Source organism: Gorilla gorilla, chromosome 14 (assembly GCF_029281585.2).
Source record: "Gorilla gorilla gorilla isolate KB3781 chromosome 14, NHGRI_mGorGor1-v2.1_pri, whole genome shotgun sequence".
Taxonomy (NCBI): Eukaryota; Metazoa; Chordata; class Mammalia; order Primates; family Hominidae; genus Gorilla; species Gorilla gorilla.
In genome coordinates this window covers 112,919,255-112,943,247 of record NC_073238.2, presented here as the reverse complement: position 1 = coordinate 112,943,247, position 23,993 = coordinate 112,919,255, and the positions used below count along the sequence as shown (strand labels likewise).

Genomic DNA, 23,993 nt, shown 5'->3' with positions numbered 1-23,993 from the left:
GCTGCCCAGGGACCTCACAACAAGCCCACTTCTCTGCTGACATTAACCAGAGTCATTTACTATTGCTTACAATCCAAAGGTTCTTAATTGAGAACATAGATAAAAGAAAACAACTGCAAAGACATAATCTAAATCATCAATGCTTTTGTTTGGTTGACTGATGGAGGCTTTTATTTCTTTAACCATTTATGCATTTTCTCAATTTGCTACAATAAACATAGATTGCACTGGGGTGAATACTAAGGAACTCGGAGGGTTTAGGGTTAATTTCTGTGAAAGACCAAATATGTTTCTCTGGTTCTCACTAAAGCCTATAATGTGTTCAAAGATGCCAAAACCTCTTATACTCAAAGTTGTAATGTTAACATGTAATTATTAAAATTACCTATAACAGGCTCACAGACAATGACAAATTTTTTTCAATAATGCCCAAATAAGTCTCTCTTGGGTGAGGGGAGGGGAGTGCCCACTTCTCTAAAGCAAGTAAGAGGCAATGTCTCATTTATCCTACGGTACTAGGCATGACCAGTGACCATCAGGCTGCCTGCTAGGAAATGTCGTTATACCATCACAACTTGATTTTAAACAACACTTGCTTTCTGAGTATTTCTTCAACACTCATACAATAAATCTGTGTATTGTCTACCTTTTATTTTTATTTCATATTCTTAACCCGTAACAGCCAATACAGTAGAGATAATGAGGCGTAGTAACTCAAGTGAGATACTGCAAGCCCCACGGCTTTCCACCAGGGTTGCTGACATGACCTTTGTAGTTTTTATTATATGCTATGCTGTGTAACCCTTATCCACTAAAAACAAAACAAAAAAAAAACTGAAGCTTGGGAAACAAAGCAAGATGCCATCTTTATTAAAAAAAAAAAAAGAAAGTATATAATAATCATCATCTAAAAATTAGCTGGTGGAGAGTGGTCCCAGCTAAACAGGAGCCTGGGGTGGGAGGACCGCTTGAGCCCAGGTAGTTGAGGCTGCAGTGAGCCATGACTGCACCACTGCACTTGCTCTAGCCTGGGCAACAGAGAGACCCTGTCTCCAAAAAAAAAAAGAAATCTGAGATTATGTTATTAATGTATATATGTCCTGTCACTGTTATAAAAGTTAATAATATTTTACATTGTTACTCAGACGCCTCATGTTGTAAATAAAATACAAATAGAAAAGGTTTCATAATGGGGAAATTTACCCAAATACTACCCTTTTATTAAAACGTAACTTTTAAATTTCTTGCAAAAAAATCCCTCACTGCAAGTTTCCGAATGCTACAACACAGCAGCACAAACACCATTCTTGATGTGTTCTATCTTCATCTTCACTGCTAGCTGAATCTTTGCAAAGAAATGTGGGGAAATGTGAGTAGAAGGGTAAATAGAAAATGTGTCACTAGCGAGGAATTAACTAGAGCAAGGTCCACATGCTATGTCTTGGCAACTCTCTGCTTCGAATGTCATATGTTATTCAAAAAACAATATTTAATTGCAGGATCTGCATGTCTAGAGCAGCAGGGAGATGCTACTTGGCTTGCTTGCTCAAAGATAAGTTTTATACAAATATTAAAAGATTCTGTAATCTTGTATTTGTTAAAAAGAATAACAAATTCCTATTTCTGAGGTTATGAGAATCTTATTACTCAACTGGTCAGTGCATATAGCAACTGCTAGAAAATAAAGAACATCTAATACCTTTAGTAACTTCAGTATCATTTTAACATTCTATATCTTTGCAATGTGTTTTCAATCATCGGATAGCCTAGAAACTAAGCAAATCATGCAAGAAGAGGTGAACCAATCCTTAGACTTAGGTAATTTGCAGAAGATCCCGTAAGTGGATCAATGAACAGAAAAAAAAAGTTCCATTAACTTTTTACTCCTGGTATGTGCAGGAAACACTCTGGCAACCCGGGAAATCCCAGAGAAGCCAGTCACAGCCTTAAAGGGTCTGATGGATCTGTAAGGCGAGATCCATAAAATAGTAACTAACGATATACTATACAAACAATAGATAATCGCCAAATGATGCGATGAATGGTAGGGAAACTTAAATTTTAAACTTCAATCAGCTGGGGCTAATTTAACTAGTTTCCAAATCACATTGCTGCTCTGTGGCATTTTTTTTTTAATTGTCATTTAAAAAAACAGGTAACATGGGGTTTACCATTTTAGCCATTTTTCCTTTTTCTTTTTATTTTTTTGAGACTGATTTTCACTCTTGTTGCCCAGGCTGAAGTGCAATGGCACGATCTTGGCTCACAGCAGCCTCCGCCTCCTGGGTTCAAGCGATTCTCCTGACTCAGCCTCCCCAGTAAGCTGGAATTACAGGCGCCCGCCACCACGCCCAGCTAATTCTTTGTATTTTTAGTAGAGACAGAGTTTCACCATGTTGGTCAGACTAGTCTGAAACTCCTGACTTCAGGTGATCCACCCGCCTTGGCCTCCCAAAGTCCTGGGATTACAGGCATGAGCCACCACGCCCGGCCCATTTTAGCCATTTTTAAGTGCACATTCAGTAGTGCTAGGTATATTTGCATTGTTGTGAAAAAGATCTCCCAATGTTTTCATCTGGCAAAACAAACTCTGTACCCATTAAACAGCTCCCATTTCTGCCTTCCCACAGCAACCACCATTCTACTGTTTCTATTTATGTACCTCATATTAGTAGAATCATACAGTATTTTTCTTTTTGTAACTGGCTTATTTCACTCAGCATAATGTTCTCAAGGTTCATCTATGTTGTGGCATACGACAGGATTTCCTTCCTTTTTAAGACTGAATAGTACACCATTTTGCATGTATATAACACACTTTGCTTCTCCATTTATCCAAGGATGGATGTTTGGGATCCTTCTACCTCCTGGCTAGCGTGAACAGTACTGCTATGAACATGGGTGTTCAATTATCTCGACGAGATCCTGCTTTCAATCTGGGCATGCCCCCAAAGGAGGACTGCTGGATCATACAGCAACTCTATTTTACATTTCTTGAGAACTGCCATAATATTTTCTACAGCAGCTGCACCTTCTTACATTCTCACCAACAGTGCACAGAGTACCAATTTCTCCGTATCCTCATCAGTACTCGTTTTTTTCTGTTTTTTTTTTTTTAATAGTAGCCATCCTAGTAAGTGTGAGCTGGTATCTCACTGTGATTTTGATTTGCATTTCTTAAATGATTAGTGATGTTCCCCAACATAGCTTCTGGAAGCCTGAGTGAATGCTAGGATAATGGTGAAGACATTTTTTCAACGTGGACTAATCCATCTAAAGAACAGACATTTGCCGGAATGAACATGAACGTTAGAAATGCAACAGGAGGCCGGGGCGCGGTGGCTCACGCCTGCAATCCCAGCACTTTGGGAGGCCAAGGCTGGCGGATCATGAGGTCAGGAGATCGAGACCATCCTGACTAACACAGTGAAACCCCGTCTCTACTAAAAATACAAAAGAAATTAGCCGGGCATGGTGGTGGGCGCTTGTAGTCCCAGCTACTCAGGAGGCTGAGGCTGGAGAATGACGTGAACCCGGGTGGCGTAGCTTGCAGTAAGCCGAGATCGTGCCACTGCACTCCAATCTGGACAACAGAGCAAGACTCCATCAAAGAAAGAGAAAGAAAAGAAAAGAAAAGAAAGAAATGCAACATGATTGGTTGAGAGGTGCTCCTGATAGCTTTCAAACTCGCACTCTCCCACTACTGATCCACCGGGAAATGGTGGTGGGAGAGTGATGGTGAAGAAAAATAACTCAAAAACAACAACAAAAAAAAACCAATCGCTCTTACAGTTCACTTGATTAATACAGCTGGGATTTCTCATCTCATATGGCCACCCGTACTTCAGTTCTAATTCCAAGTACACATACATGTGATTTAAGAGTTCTGGTCTCCTCCACTTACTGGGAAAATGTCCCAGACTACATTATGCTCCAAAAGAACAAGAGCAGAAAACTGGGGAAATGAGTTACACAGCTAGAAGTCACAGCAGCAGTCAACAGCACAGCCATTTTTCAAATGGTTTGTTAAAATAAAACAATGGGAGTTGTTATACAGTTGTGTTAAACTACATCTCCCCTCCTCCACAAAAAAAAAAAAAAAAAAAGATGAAGTCCTAATCCCTGGTACCTGTGAGTATGAACTTATTTGGAAATCAGGTCTTTGAAAATGATCAAGTTGCAATGAAGTCAGTAGGGCGGGCCCTAATCTAATATGACCATGTCCTTACGAAAGGGGAAAATACAGAGACACTTGCGCAGCAAGAAAATCACGTGAAGATGACCGCAGAGACACAGGCAATGTATCTATAAACCAAGGAATGCCACAGATTACCAGCAAACCTCCAGGAGCCAGGAGAGAAGCACAAGACGAACTTTTCCTCACAACCCTTGGAAGGAACCAACCCTGAAGACACCTTGATCTCAGACAGCTGGTCTCCAGAGCTGAGACCATACACTGAGATTCTTCAAGCCACCCAGTTTGTGGTACTTTGTTATAGCAGTGCTAGCGAACTCGTACTCTATAATTCAACAAATGTCAACTTAGTCATTAAGGGATGGATTAGCCTGGAAAAACGGACAACTAAAGTGCTCCCCCAATGCTATGGCAGAGACGGTGCCAGCAGGGACTTCCAACCATCACTGACCTCCCCAAGAGTGCATGCGGGTAAAAGGGATGTACAAAAACGCCCTTGTTTTCAGTCAGTACCTTGTGTGCCACTAAACAATAACCAGAGACAAAACCAACTCTCCAGGCCCCTGGATCCAGCATTTTAGGAGCCAGACAAGAGGGCAAAAATAAGTTTGGAAGCTAAGCAAGGCAACTTGTACCTACCCACATAAAGACTCTAACAGCCCGGTTGGCAGGACGCCGGAGGGCTGTTGGCAGTGTCTTGGTTTCTGCTGAACCAGTTTTCTGAAGAAAATCAGAACTTTATTTTTCTAAGATGGCCACGGGCCTTTCAGGAGCTTCAAAAGGGACACAAGGCAGGGGAGGGTCCTGACGGGAAAGTCTGCCTTAGAGAAATGGTCCTTAAAATGGAAAGGAAGGAAAACGGAAGAAGAAACACTCTTGGTTTCATGAGGGAGTGCAGAGTCCACAGTTAGCAAACACTCGTACTGTTGTACTTGGAGTGAGAGTTCTCCTCGTGTGATGGCAATAATGGGTGAGATCGTAATAAACCCCAGGGCATGATCAGAGGAATGGTGCGAGTCCAAGCAGCTCAGTCCTGTGGGCAACACACAGGAGGTCCGATCATCGTGGAGAAATCTACTTGGGTGCAATGAGCTGTGAAATGCAACTGAAATCAAGTCAATAAAAGGAAAAGAGTTGTTCTCGGCACTCGATCACGAAACCAGACGTCCCGTTTAACAGCTCTAATAAAATATGTCATCTTCGTCCTTACAAAAATGATCAGGCTAAGAGATAAGATGGTTAATAGTAACATCTGAGGTTTTTTCAGCTCTTATATTCAACTTATGCTGTGACTACTACACAAAGCAGTCTCTTTCTTCATCATTTGAATTCTACTGCTAAGACTGTCTAGAAATTCAGAGCATGTCTGTGAATCCCAGGACTGAAGTGTGAATGAAAGGTATTCTTATTGATGCCTGCCATGCGAAGCCATGTCCTGTAGGTGAAGGGATGAAGGATCAGTCGGGAGGTAAAAAGGATCCCGTGGTCAGAGAATGCAGGAATGGAAGCCAAGGCAGAGGAAGAGAGCCTGAGGTTAGCGAGGCAGGGGTGGAGGCAGCCCACGCCTCACAGCCTTCATGTTCTCTGTGAGGCAGAAGTCATGGTCGCCTCCAACCACAGAGGGTGCCCTGGCTCTTCTCTCACTGCCTGCCTGCAGGCCCAGCTCCACAAACTGCTCACCTCAGCTCTCTTACTCTGGGGCTTCTGGCTGGGAGTCCCTGGCAAGGGATGGGTAGTCAAGAAGATAGGGACTCAGCTCTGTTTCACCTACCCCTCCAGCACTGTAAGATAGTAACTACCTATTGTTTTGTGTTTTTTTCTTTTTTTTTTTTTTTTTTTTTTTGAGACAGAGTCTCACACTCTGTCACCCAGGCTGGAGTGCAGTGGCATGATCTCGGCTCACTGCAAGCTCCGCCTCTGGGGTTCACGCCATTCTCCTGCCTCAGCCTCCCGAGTAGCTGGGACTACAGGCACTCGCCACCACGCCCGGCTAATTTTTTGTATTTTTAGTAGAGACGGGGTTTCACCATGTTAGCGAGGATGGTCTTGATCTCCTGACCTCACGATCCGCCTGCCTCCGCCTCCCAAAGTGCTGGGATTACAGGCATGAGCCACCGTGCCTGGCCGTAACTGCCTATTTTTTAAGCCACGGGTTTGTAGTACTTTGTTATGGCTGCCCTGGGAAAGTAATTCAGCTTTCAAACATGAAAAAAGGTATCGTTGTGATAACCTAACAACTCCACAAATGCCCTCTGGTCTTGCTCTGCAATGCTTTACACACTCAGTCTTATGCCTAGATCAAAGGAAATGGAGCACCTGAGTTCTGTTTGCTGGCAGAAATACTTACTGACAAATGGCCACTGGAAGATGGTATAATAGCCAATTGCATTTTATAGTTCATGTCACAGGCAAATTACATCAAAACTAAACAATGAGCTGAAGAAAGCAACTGACCTGCTCCTTTCTAATGCTTTTGAACAGAGTCCTTTGAAAACACTGGATCTAAATGCTTTTCCAGCTTGGTGGGCACCCAGGTGTGGCAAGCTTAACAGAGTAGCTTCTGGGGAGATGAGGAAATTGGAATGCAAGAAGTAAAAATAACTTTCCTAACATAAATTGAAACCAAGCAATCAACTTCCAATTGTTACTTCCAGTTTGTACCATTTACATAATCACTAAGAATCCTGGAAGTTAATTTCCAGAGCCACAGATTGTTTGTGATAAAAAACAAAGCAATGTCTTCTATGGCCAGGCGCTGTGGCTCACACCTGTAATTCCAGGACTTTGGGAGGCCGAGGCGGGTGGATCACCTGAGATCAGGAGTTCGAGACCAGCCTGGACAATATGGTGAAACTCCATCTCTCCTAAAAAATACAAAAATTAGCCGGGCATGGTGGCGGGTGCCCGTAGTCCCAGGTGTCGGGGGACTGAGGCAAGAGAATCACTTGAACCCCGGAGGCGGAGGTTGCAGTGAGCCAATATCGCGCCACTGCACTCCAGCCTGGCGACAGAGCAAGACTCTGTCTCAACCAAACAAACAAACAAAAAGAAATGCCTTCTTTTGGCAACACTACCAATGTTCCTTTCATGTCAACTGAAGGAAGACATTATTTCAAGTAAAACATTTGTCACAGAGTTGACTTCTTAGCCCTTGGTGACAGTACTGAGCCATCCAGGCTGTAAACCTGATGACTGCAGGTGCTCTCCCACTCCCGGGGGGCTCCCTCCTTCTGTCCCATCAGCTGCCACGCCCTGTCAGGTCTACGTCCTGGGTTTCTCCTGTATCTGTCAGTCCCCTGACATTCTTTCTGCAGGGCCCTGGACCTTATCAGTAACTACCATGTGGAGATGATATTGCCAAAACCCCGGTCACTGGGCTTTCCTTCTGCAGACTCCACCCTCTTCAACCCATCCTGCCCACTTAAGAGCACCTTCCGGCCAGGCACGGTGGCTCATGCCTGTAATCTCAGCACTTTAGGAGGCCGAGGCAGCCGGGTTGCGAGGTCAAGAGACCAAGACCATCCTGGCCAACACGGTGAAACCCCATCTCTACTTAAAAAAAAAAAAAAAAAAAAAAATTAGCTGGGCATGGTGGTGCACGCCTGCAGTCCTAGCTACTCGGGAGGCTGAGGCAGGACAATCACTTGAACCCGGGAGGTGGAGGTTGCAGTGAGCGGAGATCACTCCACTGCACTCCAGCCTAGCAACAGAGCAAGACTCCGTCTCAAAAAAAAAAAAAAAAAGCACCCTCCACTGGCACCTGTCACAGGCTCTAGCACAGCTAACATGTTGTATTATCCTAACGGCTCTTTATGGCCCCAGACCATTAACAAAGTGAGTGACACACAGGCTTAGGTGTATGTGGTTCTGGGCTGGGACTCCAGCTCCTTCTCTCCAGCATTCTGACCCACGCCAAGTCACTTATGCCCTGTGAGACCAATCGGTGTTATTCTCACCTGCCTCATAGGTTCACTTAGCAACAAATGAGATAATGTACGGGCAGACTTGGCACAATGTCTGGCACACAGCAAGGGATTTTTCAGAGGGTAGTTATTGTTTTTATTCATTTTCTTATCACCAGTAGCACCTTGCCTTCCATGTTGATACACATTTGTGAAACCCGTATCATGTTTCCAAGACCACATTCCATAAAATAAAACCAGAGCCACAGAATTCCACTGTGGTATCTGGTCCAACTTCCTGTTTGTATAAGTGAGGAAACAGAGACCTTTGAGGCTCTCCTTCAAAGTTACAAAGTGCTAACAGCTTTGAGAACTGCTCTTTTACATGATCATTCTATCTACAGAAGAGAAATCCCAAACTAAGTCATTCTGTGTCTGTCTTATGAGTTAAAATCATTATCTCCAGCTCAAATGCTCAAAGTGATAGAAGACAGCAAATAATTGAACGTTCAAACATGGCAGATAGTTTTTAAAAATCAGTCCATTTAATATGTGCAATGTTTTTATATTTACATTCTAACACAAGAGCATCCAGCTGGCTGAGCGCTTCCTTCAAATGAACCCACACAGCCCATATTGAGAAGACCTACCCTACAGGATCTGGAAATCCTATGTCTACCTTAAAACCATTCATCCAGTCCATGGTAGAGGGACGCATGATTCAGCCAGGAACATCCTGACTCTAGGAAAATGGAAAAGTTTTGAAGCTAAGAAAATAGAGGAGATCAAGAAATCAGGAAAGCAAAAATGCACGTAAAATTTCTGAGCGCAAAGTGCAACCCCCTCAATTTTCAAGTTGATTAAACTGAAGCTCACAGAAGCTGCACGTAAGTCCACGAAAACGCAGTAAACGAGCTTGGCAGAAATGGAGGTTTCACGGCAATTGTCCAAGTGGTGCTTGGTTCTTATAGACCTTCCAAAAGGCCCCTTGGGACACAGCTTTGGCTTAAGTAATGACTCCCCTCCAAAGAAAGCCCCAGTTTGATGTGAGACTACACAGGCAGCTGTGGTCTAAGAGGAATGACTCCATCTGACAGAAGCACATGATTTTTTATTCTTAAGTGCTTTCATTCGCTTTCTTTTCTCCCATTGATCCAGCCAACAGCTCTACATTGAAAGCAGAGCCTCAATTCCGTGAAAGAACAAGAAGGAAACTAAAGTTCAGGGTGAAAGGAAGGAAGACAACCTACTTTCATGAGAACCAAATATGTGTTCTCTGCAAGGTGTTTTTGCAGAAGATCTCATTAGAGCCTCACCTGGGCCTCAAGTGGTAGGTATTCTCCATGTGTAGAGATGAGAATGGTCAGCCACTCATGCAGCGCCACATAGGTAGGAAGCGAGGCAGCCCGGACCCAGGACCTGCACTTCCCCTTTAACCCCTCTGTTTCTTATCATTGAGAGTATTGTTTCCATTTAAAAGAGAAAAAAAGCAGCTTTTCAAACTTCCTCCATTTTCTCAGATCATGGCCCATTTTAAAGTCAGATTCAGACATTCTCAATTAGTTTATTCTTTTAATTAGGTTATACTGATTTTTTTTTTTCAGGGAGAAAATAGCAAACAGCTGTTGAAGAATTACTGCAAGCATATCAGAGCTAGAGAACTGACTTTGATCACAAGGGTCTTAACTACAGCTGAATGGGGTGCACACAAACATTTCAAGCCAGCTCTTAAATTCTACTCTTTGCTCCTGAGACGCCAGAAAGGAAAGCTAACAGTATTTAGCTAAAATGATTTATGAAAAAATTTTTTTTCTCTATTAAAATAGCCAAAATAGCCTTTAAATTTAATCTCATGGGGCTAGACTCAGACAAGCACCATTTATCACTCAAAGTTAAATAAAACACAGAAATGACCATGCCAAGCAAAGTAGCCTTAAATTCTGTTCCAGAAACTTTGCAAATAAAAGGAGCCAAAAGAAACAGTGATAAGAAAAAAGAAACGCTGACTTATTTTTTAAAGCTGGGTGAACATGCTAAGTTCCCTCTGCTTGCTCTAGTTCAAAGCGCAGCTGCTTAAGCGGCGGCAAAAGCAGTCCTGGGCACACACACCTCCCTGCAGGTCTGAAAGGGCCAATTAAATTTTATTTGGGTCTATCCTCCTCCTCCTCCACCATCTCCACCTCTTATGTGTGAAGCATTTGGGGCAAAAGAAGAAAATTAAGTAGTCCTGGGATCTAAACACCTTCCTTCCATTATCAGTACAATCAGACCACTGGAGGGACAACCCCACTGTCAGGGAGGGACTCCATTCCAGGAGAGTCGGGACCGCTACACATACAGAAAAGATAGACCCCGCCCCCTCAAGACCTTTAGTTAAATGTGTATTTCACCTCTTTGCAGGGAGAAAAAGAAAAAGAAAAAAAAAATACTTTCTTCATCTTACCAAAAAGGGCACATTCCCTAAGATGGCTGAAAGAGAAATTAAGAAGGAAAACAGGCCGGGTACAGTGGCTCATGCCTTCAATCACAGCACTTTAGGAAGCCAATGCAGGAGGATCACTTCAGTCCAGGAGTTTGAGACCAGCCTGGGCAACATAGCGAGACCCCTGTCTCTACAAAAAGTAAAAAAAAAATAGCTAGGTGTGGTGATGCGTGCCTGTAGTCTCAGCAACTAGGGGGGGCTGTGGTGGGAGGCCTGCTGAGCCCGGAAGGTCAAGGCAGCAGTGAGCCAGGATTGCTCCACTGCACTCCAGCCTGGGTGACAGAGAAGACTCTGTCTCAAAAAATTAAAATAAATTGGGAAGCAAAATTATTAGAAATAAAAAATATGTGGCTGGATGCAGTGGCTCATGCCCGTCATCCCAATACTTTGGGAGACCAAAGGGGAGGACTGCTTGACCAGGAGTTCCAGACTGGACAACGTAGCAAGACCTCATCTCTACAAATAAAAATAAAAATAAATTAGCCCGGTGTGGTGGCATGCACCTGTAGTCCCAGCTACTAGGGAGGCTAAGGCAGGAGTTTGATGCTGCAGTGAGCTATGATCATGCCACTGCACTCCAACCTGGGTGACAGAGCAAGATCTTGTCTCAAAAAAAAAAAAAAGACTTTTTAATAAATAAATATAGACAAAGACAGAGAAAATGAACACACTTCCATAAAGGCACAGTTGCTACCAATGAGCACAAGCCCAGCTCCTGATGTCAACTGCAGGGCCACAAAGAGGAAACCCTGAGCTTTCTGAAAAGACAAACTTCGGCTCTGTCCCTTTTTCTGAGATGGAGCTTATGAAGCCAGCTCTAGAATCTACCACCAGTGGAAACCTTACTCTGAACCAGAGCTCTCAGAGAATAAGCTCCCTATTGATCTCAAACCTAGGTTTCAGTGAAAATTAAAGGAATGAAAGAACTGTTACATTTCAAAAGGTATAATAACGAAATGAAATCAATGTTTAATCATGTATGGGACTGAATTTGTAACACTCCTAATTAGGTCTCCAAGACAGCACAGGCGATTCTGACACCAGAAAAGAACCTATGTGGTCTTTTATGACATACAAACTCATTACTTTTCTCAAAAACTTTAGGTCTTCTCTGATTTCAACTTAAACTTGAATCTTCTACTAATAATGTATTATCAAGAAAATATTTGATTTCTTTCCGTCTTCCATTTCCCACAGTCAAACAGCATGGAGTTCAGCCCTATGTACTGCAGTGAGTTTTATGTAAACAGCCACCCCACACGCACATAAGGCCAATCACAACATTTCCCGCGGCCCGCAACTGGCATGGGACATATAAATCGTGGCATGCTTCTTCACTCTCATCACATAGCTTTCTTTAACAGTAGACACACGGTACCCACTGTGTCTAATCAGGCTTTGGGGGCCTCAAGGTTTGCTCTAAGATTAAAAATCTCTTTCCTCAAAGATTTTACCATCTGTCTGGAGAATTCACAAATACAGTCACAAAAAGTTAATTTGTCAAGGAGCATGTCAACACAGGGTCCTCACTTCCAAAGGAGGAAAGGGGTTGGGAGTAGCCTTTAACATCATCTGGCCCCAGTGCCTAATTTTGCAGATTAAAAAACTGAGTCACTGCACCAGGAATAATGAGTGCGAGGGGCAAGATTAGAGACCATGATTCAAGGTCTGACTGGAGGTGAGCTATCAGCACTGTCAGGAGAGAAGGCTGGCCTTGAGCACAAGCCTGGGAGAGGCCTGGCAGTTGGTGGGATTTTGATCAATGTGTTCGGGGTGAGGATGGCGTGGGTGTTTACAAAGAGGTAAGAACAGGGCAGCATGGGGTGAGGATGTGGGGTGAGGATGTGGGGTGAGGATGTGGGGTGGGGGAGGGGCGGGCCAAGCTGAACAGGGACCACCTCTGTGGGAGTAGGAGGCAGAGGAAGTCCGCGAATCTCACAAAGGAGGCGGCTCTTAGTGCCCAGAAGATGGGTAAGCTGAGGGTCTGGCGGGCCGGACTCCAATCCCAGCCCCACCTTCACGCTGTGAAAACACGAGGAAGGGACTCAGAAGCTCTTCCCACTTGCTCTTTCCCTTGTTATGCTAGGACAGCACCAACTCTCGTATAGTTAAACGACCGAGCAGAACTGTCACCAGTCAGTTTCATGCACAGGCACCGCTGCGGCGTAGCACATGATGACGAACAAGAACAAGAGGGCGTGCCCTCCAAGGAGTGTCCACTCTACCTGCAAGAGGCCAACACTAAGCAGGTAAACAAATAAGAGGGTGTTCTGGCATGAGAAGCTAATGCAGAAAACAAACCGCCGAGGACTGTGGTTGAGATGAGCCATGGGAGTTGCCCAGGCACCTCCCGGTGTACAGGGCCCCTCCATGGAGGCTCATTGCTCTCTCCCAGGCTCCCCGAGCTACGAAGCCCACACTTGATCCTCAGGCAAAGGATGAATGCTACTTAAGTCTCAGGAGCTACAAAAGCTCGAGTACAGCAGTGACAAGACAGCAACACGAGAAAGTTACAAGGATCATTTCCTGCGACGACGGTCATAGACGCCGAGTTCCCTCTGCAGCAACTAACTCCTGCCCCCTGCTCTCCTGGGGGGCTTCTGGGCTTCTGCCATCGTCCACCCGCCTGCAACTGGCCATCACTCCCTCTAACCCTTCGACAGGCACTAGGTGTCTTTTTTATCACCTGTGAGCATCTTCCCCAAGCATTTTTTTTTACCAGGGCCGCTCAAAAGAAGCAAAAAATAAAAATAAAAATAAAAAATAAAAATGGCTGTGTCTTATTTCCTCTGCTCTTCCTATAGAAACACTGCTAATGAAAATACATAAACTGAATAAACACTTGCAGAGGAAACCATCTGCTTCATCCTACTAATGTCAGTGGGAACTGTGTTTGTTTACCCGCAGGGTCACGAGGAGGGGACACAGAAAACCTTCCCAGGAACCATCAGGGAAATGGCCTGGGCGGGCATAGGGGCACCTTATTAACCCTTTCAGATGCCCAAGAGTCACTCTGTTTCATAACCTCTGGTTGGAAGAGAAAGCTGCATATATCATAAACCACAGGCTGAAGCTTATTTGCACGGTGTTTTCCACATAAAGATGAAAAAACACCATGCAAAAATTTACTATAAATACTGCGCTTGAACTTTCCACTCTGCAGAGGAAATACCTAAAAAGACTGTCCAAGTTCAACCACAGAGGTGCTTGTGGAAACAGCTACAGAATGGAAGAGATCGTGGAGCCAACTGCCAAAGCCTCCCAAAAGGTAGACCTCTTTAATAATAATTTTTTTAGGGTACAAAGAAGGACAGAGACACCATGGAGAAGATGGTGTGGTTCTTTGTTTCAGGAAGTGTTTAGGGGATTTGCATTTTAAATGACTGCTTTGCCTATAATTCCGTATTTTAAAATAAAATTAATAAGTAAAGGCCCAGGAAATTCAACCCCCAGGGAAAGACACCAGTCATCCCCAAAGGAAACTGCAGGGACTTCTGGCCACGTGCCCGGCTCAGCTGCGTGGCGAATGTGACTGAGCCATGAGAAGTCATTCACTTGGGGCACTCCATCAAAGGACGTTTCCAGGGTCAGACACTTGGCCTTGCGTGGCGAATGTGACTGAGCCATGAGAAGTCATTCACTTGGGGCACTCCATCAAAGGACGTTTCCAGGGTCAGACACTTGGCCTTGAATTCCCAGCAAAAAGTTTCACAGCAAGGTTTTAAAGCAAGACTGGGGAGCTGAGTCTCTCACAATCCTGTAGTCACCTTCCTCCCAATCCCTGATGACTGGGCCATCACAGCCAGCCCCGATGCCTTTCAGCTGCTGCTGGCCTGGCCGTGGCTGCTCTTAAAGAGCATGAGGTACTGACTCAGAATCATCTCCACCAATAAAAATGCTGATATGTGACTTTCTACAGCCAGTGAAGGAATACATCTGTTTCCCAGAGGTTAAGAGAAAGATTCTGACCAAACTAGAAAAATTAAAATATGGCCAGGTGTGATGGCTCCCACCTGTAATCCCAGCACTTTGGGAGGCCAAGGCAGACGGATCATGAGGTCAGGAGATCAAGACCATCCTGGTCAACATGGTAAAAGCCTGTCTCTACTAAAAATAGAAAAATTGGCTGGGTGTGGTGGCAGGCACCTATCGTACCAGCTACTTGGGAGGCTGAGGCAGAAGAATCGCTTAAACCCAGGTGGAGGAGACTGCAGTGAGCTGAGATCGCACCACTGCACTTCAGCCTAGAGACACAGCAAGACTCCGTCTCAAAAAAAAAAGAGAGAAAGAAAAATATGAATGGAGGAGACATGTGAAAATGAACAATGGCATTAATTCTACTTGTAAAATAAACTCACACTCACTCTAACAGTCAGCAAACATTTAATTAGCAGCTACTATATGCCAGGTGCCACGCTAGATGCTGGGGATATAGACAGAACAGGCAGGCAGTTGGACGTGCATGTCATTACCACTATTTAGTTAAGCTCTTACTACATGTCAAGAATTGCTCCAAACACTTTGTGTCACCTCTTTTTTTATTCTCATATAGTATGAAGTCGAGTTTATTATTAGCCTCATTTTATCGATACAGACAGGTTAAATAACTTGTTCACGCTGCACAACTCTCAGTAGGAGATGCTGGGATTTGAACCCAGGCTCCCTTGTGCATCTGACAGGTATATGAGTAAAGTGGTCTGCAGGAAGGAAGAAAAAGCCCTGCTTGAGAGAGTAGGATCCAGGTAAAACTGATAGGGCTTTTAAGAATGCATAGGAGTTTATTAGAGAGCATGAGAAAGGTTCCTTCCAGACAAAGGGCTTATAAATGCAAAGCATAAGCCATCAGAAATTATGAAGAAAAATCATTTTAAAAGATAAAAACACACTTCTATTACTACTTCTTGGGCAGGGAGCTCCTGGATAGGTGCTAAATAGTAGCTAGGAATGGGGTCTTGACTTTCTTTGGTTTCAAGAAGAACTGCAGGTGAGCACAGTCCAACGATCCCTGGAGTGAGTGCACACAAGAGCAGCATTTGCCAGTTCCACAGTCCAACCCACTCAGAGAAACACCGTGTAATAGAATGTGTGTGCTAGAAATCTGGGCTCAGAAGTCCTTCACAGTACTCAATAGGAAACACTGAAACGAAACACCTCACTGAACCAGTCTGGCAACAAAGACAAAAAAGTGGGTGAGGTGGCGCACAAACGGACCACATGTGCCAGGAGGCCCAATTCTGACCGGATGGCAGGGGCTCTCCTCAACAGAGTCTATGATTTTAGCAGATTAGCAATAGCTTTGTTCACCAAAATACAAAGCTGTCCCAAGTCCTTGAAAGATACAAATTCCACAAGAAAATTAGAAAACACAAAGGTTGTTTGCAGTGCGCAATAAATTGGTGGTTTTAAGCATAGCTATTCTGAGTTTATCTTTTCCTGAGACATTTAATGTTAGTTCATGTGCTCTGAGCAATGTTCTTTGAAATAAATATAATTTGCTGACTCATATCCCATAAGTGATTAAATGATGGGTTACCAACGTTAATGTCGACTATTAAATTCCAGCCCCTCTAGCCAACAGGAATGACACACAGATCATCTCCATGTTAAAAACAGGTGTGCTCCCAGAGTTTGTTTGTAAGTTGGCTGCTTGGAATTCAAGAGTTATCTTCCTCCTCCGCAAACAATATTAGACATGGTATTTGATACTCCAGACAGAAAACCCAAAATACTAGATCCGAGGAGTGTTAAGAGTTCTCTGGACTGAGCCGATGAGAGGGAGTGGGCCTGCTGCTTAGCCAGCCAGACACTCCCACTTCCTCTCCTGCCGGGAATAAGATGTGCACCAGCTGCACGAAGCAGGCGGCAGCTTCTCATCCTCCCGCAGGAGCGATCTGAGGAGGAGGCTGGGAGAGGCCAGGCAGGGGCTCGGAGAAGAACAGCAGAAGTGAGGAGCAGAAGTGAGGAGCACCAGAGGCTCCAGCGGCTCCAGCTGCTGAGGGGCCCAGGCTGCCGGCTCCTCCTGTGACACCTCCGGCCCCCAGGCTGCTCTGTCCAGGGCCCTGCGGTGGCAGGGCCTCCCCATCTCTAGGGCTGCCATATGGCAGGCTCGGAAGGAGGCTTTTCGATACTCCCACACCTGCCCTGTGGGGTTGCATGCACAGGCTCTCCTGATTCCCTCACATGAAAACACATGCGGCTCTTTAATGATGCTCTCTGGACTGTTCTTGCCAGTAACCTGGACTTGAGTTCGACAGCCCCCCTGCCACAAACACACACGCACAAGCACCAATGTGAGAGAGGAATTGTCTATGACCAGTAAATTAAACTGGGATCCAGCCACAAGACCACTCTTCCCTCCAGTTACATATATATACATAACATATACATATGCACTTAGATTACATATATATATTTGAATGAAAGTTCATAGTAAAATTCAAGCACCGAGGCCACTGACATCACTATATGGGTGGTTCAAGCATAAATCTAGACACTGGAGAGCTCGAAACCAGAACGGGTCAGCGGGGCCATTGGAGGGCGGGGAGGGAGGTGCTGAACATGCAGGACCTCCAGCCGCCTCATGTCACTGGCCATGGGAATGAGCCGAACCTCCTCACACCAAAGGCTGTCCCCTACCACACTCCTGGGTTCACAGATAAGCCCCCAACTTACTGGAACTTCAAATGCCTCCTGGGTGTCATCCAGCATCTGGATTTTGATGGACACGAGTTTTCCTGAAGGTGTTGGGGGCGGCTTCTGTCCACGTTCCAAGGTACTGATCCCCGAATTTTCCGGGGCCCCCAGTCGTGATCCTGGGGTCGGCCTCTGCTCTATTTCTCCCATGATGAAAGCGGCTTAGAGAATATCTGCAGGAAGCAGTGAGAAAGAAAAACACATCAGAACAGGAGACTACCACCCAAGCTGTGTGCCACCTTGAACCCCACCCAGGTGGGCAGGGGGCTCCATCCCCTGCACAGGAATCACATGTAGGGAGGCATCGGTTCACTCACAAAGTCACCTTTAAGCACTCAAGGCATGCAAATACTTTTTGCATACTTTATCCTTTTGAATAATTTTGCATATTGTTGCATATTTTATTCCTTTCTCGTTTTACAGTCTGTTCTTCATTATTCAGTGTCTACAATGAGCTAGGCTAAGCACTACTTTTTACACATTGAAGTCTGGTGGGAAGATGATAAACAGTGACTAAACCATATCATTAGCATCCATTAATTACCTTTATGGACACAGTTACATGCTAAGCACTGTGGGTATTCTAAAGATAAACAGGTAAAACGCGCACTGCAGAGCTCGGGCTAATAATGTGGTTGAGGAAATAGACATACGCTCGCAGACATACACTCACATAGACAGAGGCAACAGAGAGTACGGTCATTTTTCTTGGTTTCTAGTGTCTATTTCTGTTACAAAAACCACCTAATAATTCATTTCTTTCCAGCCACCCACCCCTCCAACTATTTCCCCTTTCCCAAGAAGCCACTCTACACACTATACTATAGTATCAACAAAGTTATTTTCCTAAAAACAATCATCTTTCCTCCCCAGATAGTCTACTCTTGTCTGATGACACCCTCCCTCAGCTTCTCCCTCCCCTCTCGCTGCCTCTGTCTGGCTCCAGGTCTCCACATGCATGGCTTGCTGTGGCTGAGTGCTTTGCCCTCTTTCTTCACCTGGAAACTTCTACCATTGCTTTAAAATTCAGTTCAAATGTCACATCCCAGCCAGGCGCGGTGGCTCACGCCTGTAATCCCAGCACTTTCGGAGGCCAAGGTGGGTGAATCACCTGAGGTCAGGAGTTCGAGACCAGCCTGGCCAACATGGTGAAACCCCACCTCTACTAAACACACAAAAATTAGCCGGGTGTGGTGGCATGTACCTGTAGTCCTGGCTACTCGGGAGGCTGAGGCAGGAGAATCGCTTGAAGCCAGGAGGTGGAGGTTGCAGTGAGCCAACATTGCACCACTGCACTCCAGCCTGGGGGACAAGCGTGAAACTCCACCTCAAAAACGAAAACAAATGTCACATCCTGGCATCTGGTGCAGAGCACATGTGCTGCTATCCCCTCTGTGCTCGTGGCTATCAAAGCCACACCGTGGTGGTTGAGCCCACGTGTGTGGAGAAGGCACTGTGATGCCCTTAAAGCAGGAACCCAATCTCGAATGTCCTTTGCAGCTCAGCGCCTACCTAGGCACAATGCCTCACACGGAGTGGAGGTCAATACTGGCTGCTTAACGACTGGACCACTCAGCCAGTATATTTATATATGGCTGCGTATTTAGTGTCAGAAGGACATAACGGAATGAGATTTCCATGTAAGATGAAGTGGTTAAAAGAGAGGGAAGCCTTCCATCATGGAGAAGGTGAGAATTGAACTCAAGTTGGTCTCAAACGTTGGAAAATACTTGGAAAGAGATAGGAGACAGACAAGGAAAAGGCACTCCTGGGAAGTGGAATGGCATCCACCGAGTTACGGGACAGAAACACGATGGCACAGGCAAAAAAGAGTGAGAATCAGAGCCAGAGAGTTCAAGATGTGTTTTAGAAATGATTTGAAGTCAGGCTCTAGAGCAGCGGTCCCCAACCTTTGTGGCACCAGGGACTTGTTTTGTGGAAGACAGTTTTTCCACAGACAAAGTAGAGGCAATGGTTGCGGGATGAAACGGTTCCACCTCAGATCATCAGGCATTAGATTCTCATAAGGAGCGCACAACCTAGATCCCTCGCATGCGCAGTTCCCAACAGGGTCTGTGCTCCTATGAGAATCTAATGCTTGCAGCTGATCTGACAGGAGGCGGAGCTCAGGCGGTGATGCTCACCTGCTGCTCGCCTGCTGCTCACCTCCTGCTGTGCGGCCCAGTTCCTGACAGGCCACGGACCACTGGTCCACGGCCCAGGATCTGGCGACCCCTCCTTTAGAGGACTTCAAATGCCTGGCTGAAAAATATGGTCTTTACCCTGCAGGCAGCAGGAGCCACTGAGGCAAGACTAACAACACAACAACAACAATTTCAGCAAAATGAGCCTGAGGATGGTACTATAATAACTAAAGAAAGAGGGCTGGGAGGGCAGGGGCTGGGGCATCCAATTCCAAATCAACTGTAACAATTCATGCTTGAAGTACCAATCTGGACAGCAGCAATGGAAATCAAAAGGTGATGCTATAAAATCTACTTCTGTGGAAAAACTAACTCAATGTTAAAAATGGTTAGCTACCAAGAGGAGGTGAAAGTCCAACACTGGGCTGGGCGCGGTGGCTCACGCCTGTAATCCCAGTACTTTGGGAGGCTGAGGCAGGCAGATCATGAGGTCAGGAGATGGAGACTATCCTGGCTAACATGGTGAAACCCCGTCTCTACTAAAAATACAAAAAATTAGCCGGGCGTGGTGGCGGGCGCCTGTAGTCCCAGCTACTCAGGAGGCTGAGGCAGGAGAATGGCGTGAACCCGGGAGGCGGAGGTTGCAGTGAGCCAAGATCGTGCCACCGCACTCCAGCCTGGGCAACAGAGCGAGACTCTGTCTCAAAAAAAAAAAAAGATAGAAAAAAGAAAAAGAAAGTCCAACACTGATGAGAAAGTTTGAAATCAGGGCAGAAGGGAGGAAGTAGGAGGGGGAGGCGTGAGTGTGCTTTGGAATGCTCCCTGGGGCTATAAAAGGACATCCTGTGGGCTGTCCTGTCTGGAAGCTGTCCTGTCCAGGCTGGGTCTGGGCTATGGGTTCAGGGTGAAAGCCATTAGAATCAATGAAAGGGGGTGAATGTGTAACCAAAAAAGCAAAATGAACCATCAGGCCCAATGGTGAGGGTCATGGAGAAAGAGGAGATGGGAAAAAGAGACCCCCAGGGGGCACTTCTGGACAAAGGGGCCACAGAAGGGGCACCACAGAGCTATCTGGGGTGCAAGGAATAGAACTGTGGGATGCGTCTCACTCACATTTGAGAAAAAGTCACCCTTCATTTCTTTCCAGCCACCCACCCCTCCAACTATTCCCCCTTTCCCAAGAAGCCATTCTACCATTCTATACATTGTACTATAGTATCAACAACGTTTTTTATTTTTTATTAATTTTATTTTACTATTATGATTATTATTATTATTATTATTTGCAACGGAATCTCAAACTCTGTTACCTAGGCTGGAGTGCAGTGGCACAATCTCGGCTCACTGCAACCTCCGCCTCCCAGGTTCAAGCAATTCTCCTGCCTCAGCATCCCGAGTAGCTGGGATCACAGGCGCACACCACCACACCCAGCTAATTGTTGTATTTTTAGTAGAGATGGGGTTTCACCATGTTGGCTAGGCTGGTCTTGAACTCCTGACCTCAAGTGATCCACCCGCCTCAGCCTCCCAAAATGCTGGGATTACAGGCGTGAACCACCGTGCCCAGCCAACAAAGTTATTTTCCTTAAAAAAGAAAAAAAAAAAAATCTTTCCTCCCCAGATAGTCCGTCTCCTGATCCCTCAGCTTCTCCCTCCCCTCCCGCTGCCTCTGTCTGCCTCCAGGTCTCCACACGTGGCTCGCTGTGGCTCAGCCCTTTGCCCTCTTTCTTCACCTGGAAACTTCTACCACTGCTTGAAAGGAAAGTTGGCTGGGCGCAGTGGCTCACGCCTGTAATCCCAGCACTTTGGGAGGCCAAGGCGGGTGGATCACAAGGTCAGGAGATCGAGACCATCCTGGACAACACGGCGAAACCCTGTCTCTACTAAAAATACAAAAAATTAGCCGGGCGTGGTAGTGGGCGCCTATAGTCCCAGCTACTCGGGAGGCTGAGGCAGGAGAATGGCGTGAACCCGGGAGGCGGAGCTTACAGTGAGCCGAGATCGCGCCACTGCACTCCAGCCTGGGTGACAGAGCAAGACTCTGTCTCAAATACAAAAACAAACAAACAAAACTCAGGAAAGTGTTAAAGCCTTCTCTTCAGGAAAACCATCCGGTTTGCAAATCTCATTTTGTAGAGTTTTCTTCCCTAACTCATTCTCAGCCTTTTCCTTAAGAGTAGGTCCTCAGAAGTTTCCTAAAGAATTCCTTACTTCCTCTGCAATGAAACCTCTAAGGCTGTCACCATAGACACAGGGCTGGCCCTGAGGTCAGCAAATCAGAAACTATGGGATCACATCCACAGCGACTCAAATCACCAGGGCCTAAAAGGGCGTGTCCTTCCATCGAACATGTCTAGGAAACACCTGATCACTGTCTAGGAAACACCATTTACTCCTGACTTCTCCCACACTCACCTTCCTCACCTACGGTCCATCAAAGCCTTTCGAAGATTTTATTCACTCCTTATGTCGTCTGGTAACATAGGGGTTCTAAGACAGGCAATGCTTCTGGAGCTAACACTGTCTGTCTCAGAACCCCAGTGTGACCAGATGACATATGGAGTGAAGATCTGAGAATTGCTTTTTTTTTTTTTTTTTTTTGAGATGGAGTCTTGTTCTGTCACCCAGGCTGGAGTGCAATGGCGCAATCTCGGCTCACTGCAACCTCTGCCTTCCAGGTTCAAGCGATTCTCCTGCCTCAACCTCCCCAGTAGCTGGGATTACAGATGCCCACCACCACGCCCGGCTTTTTTTTTTTCCCCCCCCAGTAGAGATGGGGTTTCACCATGTTGGCTAGGCTGGTCTTGAACTCCTGACTTCAAATGATCCAAGGGCTGGGATTACAGGCGTGAGCCACCACGCTGGCCCCTTCTTTTTTGAATGCCTGATTCCACAGGTCTGTTATATAAGTGCCTTTCTCACTTCTGCCTCAAATAAGCTTTTTCTAAGCATCTGTTTCTAATCTGTTTGGTTGTGTGATCTCTGCTTTGGTTCATTCACTCATTAGCCTTGAGAGATGAGACCAGCCTGGTTAATCTAGAATCCCAGCCTAGTGCCCTTCACCGAAGTGGAAAAGAGATCCTCAATACTGGGTCAATGAATCAAAGTGTGTGTGTGTGTGTGTGTGGAGGTGGTGGTGGGGGAGCAGTATATTCATTATGAAGTCAGTTGTGTCCACAATAATCTTCACAAGCCAGGCAAAATTACTTCTATTCCATATATGTTTTCTGTTCACTGTCTCATGGTTAAAAATAAATGCAATCTCCAGAGAAAACTATGCCATCAGTCAAGTTGGCCTTCCCCATTCCCAGCCCCTCCTTGCACTTTTCCTACTTTGGTGTGGCCCCTCCCCCACCCCACCCCCTCTGCCCTGCACTTGCTCAGCAGGGACAGGCCCTGTGCACGGTAATTCACACTGGGCTATAGCTGGGCTTGTCACTCTGAGTCAAGCAGGCATGGACCTGGCTATAGTGTTGATGCCCATCCAGGGAGCCGATGACGGCAGGAAGGAAGGGCTCTACTCTCCCACCTCACCCCAGCCTAAAGGTGCTCAGACCCTCCCTGCAGATATCTTCTCTTTGTCCTACCTAAGCAAAAAGCAAGACTCCTCATCCTCTGAACTGAATCCTTTCTCTCCCTCTTGCCCAAAATCCCCAGATAAATATATATTCTAATTTTTAGCACCTTGGCATTTAAAAATTTAATTGAGTTAGTCATTAACAGATACTTGGTAGCTTAACTTCCTTTCTCTTTAGTTCTCAAATGATCTCATGTCTAGGTTATTTCTACTTCTGGATACTGATGCTTGAACAAAGTATGTCATACTTTCTCCGCTATCATACTTGCATGCAGACTGTTGCTGTACATGGAAAAGTCTGTTTAATTCAATCATAAATCCAGCCAAGAGTTTTGAGTTGAGCATCCTAAGAACGCTAAGGGAACATCTCAGGAACGCTGGCAAGTCATAAATGGGTAACCACAATTGATGCTTGATAGCAAAACTGGTAAGCCCAGTAATGCAATGCCGTCTTCCAGATAAACAAATCCAACAAACCGAAAGGCCTCTAGTGTATAAATATTAACCTATGCTCTATTCTGAATTTATCTCCAGTAACTTCGTGACTTCTGAAATTCTTGAGGAATAGTCAAAATATAGACTATTTCTTTCCTTGTGATAGCTTATTACTAAAGTGATTATTCCAGACCTTAAAGTTAAAAGCTGCTTGCAAAACTACTTTATTAGTTAGCTCTATTTGAAAAATTACTTTAAAAAGTAACAACAAAAAGTAACAAGATTTTTAACCACCAGAGAAAAGGTAAAAAACTAGAGTTGTCTTGTCTTAGTATCCCGACTTATAAGGACTTCCTCTTGGAATTCATCCAAAAGCAATAAGCAGTAAACTAAAAAACGCAAATTCCATCCCTGAGGAAACTGGGAGACATCTGTAGCCCCAAACCAGAAAACGTTAACAAAAATGTGCCAAGCTGCAGTTAAGGTCAGAAAGAAGGGAAGGAAAATGCTTGGAGAAGCTGCTCATGGCTACAGATCTCAGATAAAAATGGCGGAGCTTCAAATA

At 45.3% G+C, this 23,993-nt stretch overlaps 1 protein-coding gene across 6 annotated transcripts in view; it reads right to left on the bottom strand.

Moving 5' to 3' along the window:
- The window catches only part of FARP1 (FERM, ARH/RhoGEF and pleckstrin domain protein 1), a 311,003-nt gene that overhangs the window by 222,710 nt on the left and 64,300 nt on the right, over positions 1-23,993 (bottom strand). For all 6 annotated transcript variants that reach the window (XM_019039583.4, XM_019039582.4, XM_019039584.4 and 3 more), the window contains exon 2: positions 17,252-17,445. In XM_019039583.4, the coding sequence (XP_018895128.3) occupies positions 17,252-17,422 (171 nt within the window). In that variant the 5' untranslated portion in view covers positions 17,423-17,445. The remainder of the gene's footprint in view (positions 1-17,251; positions 17,446-23,993) is intronic.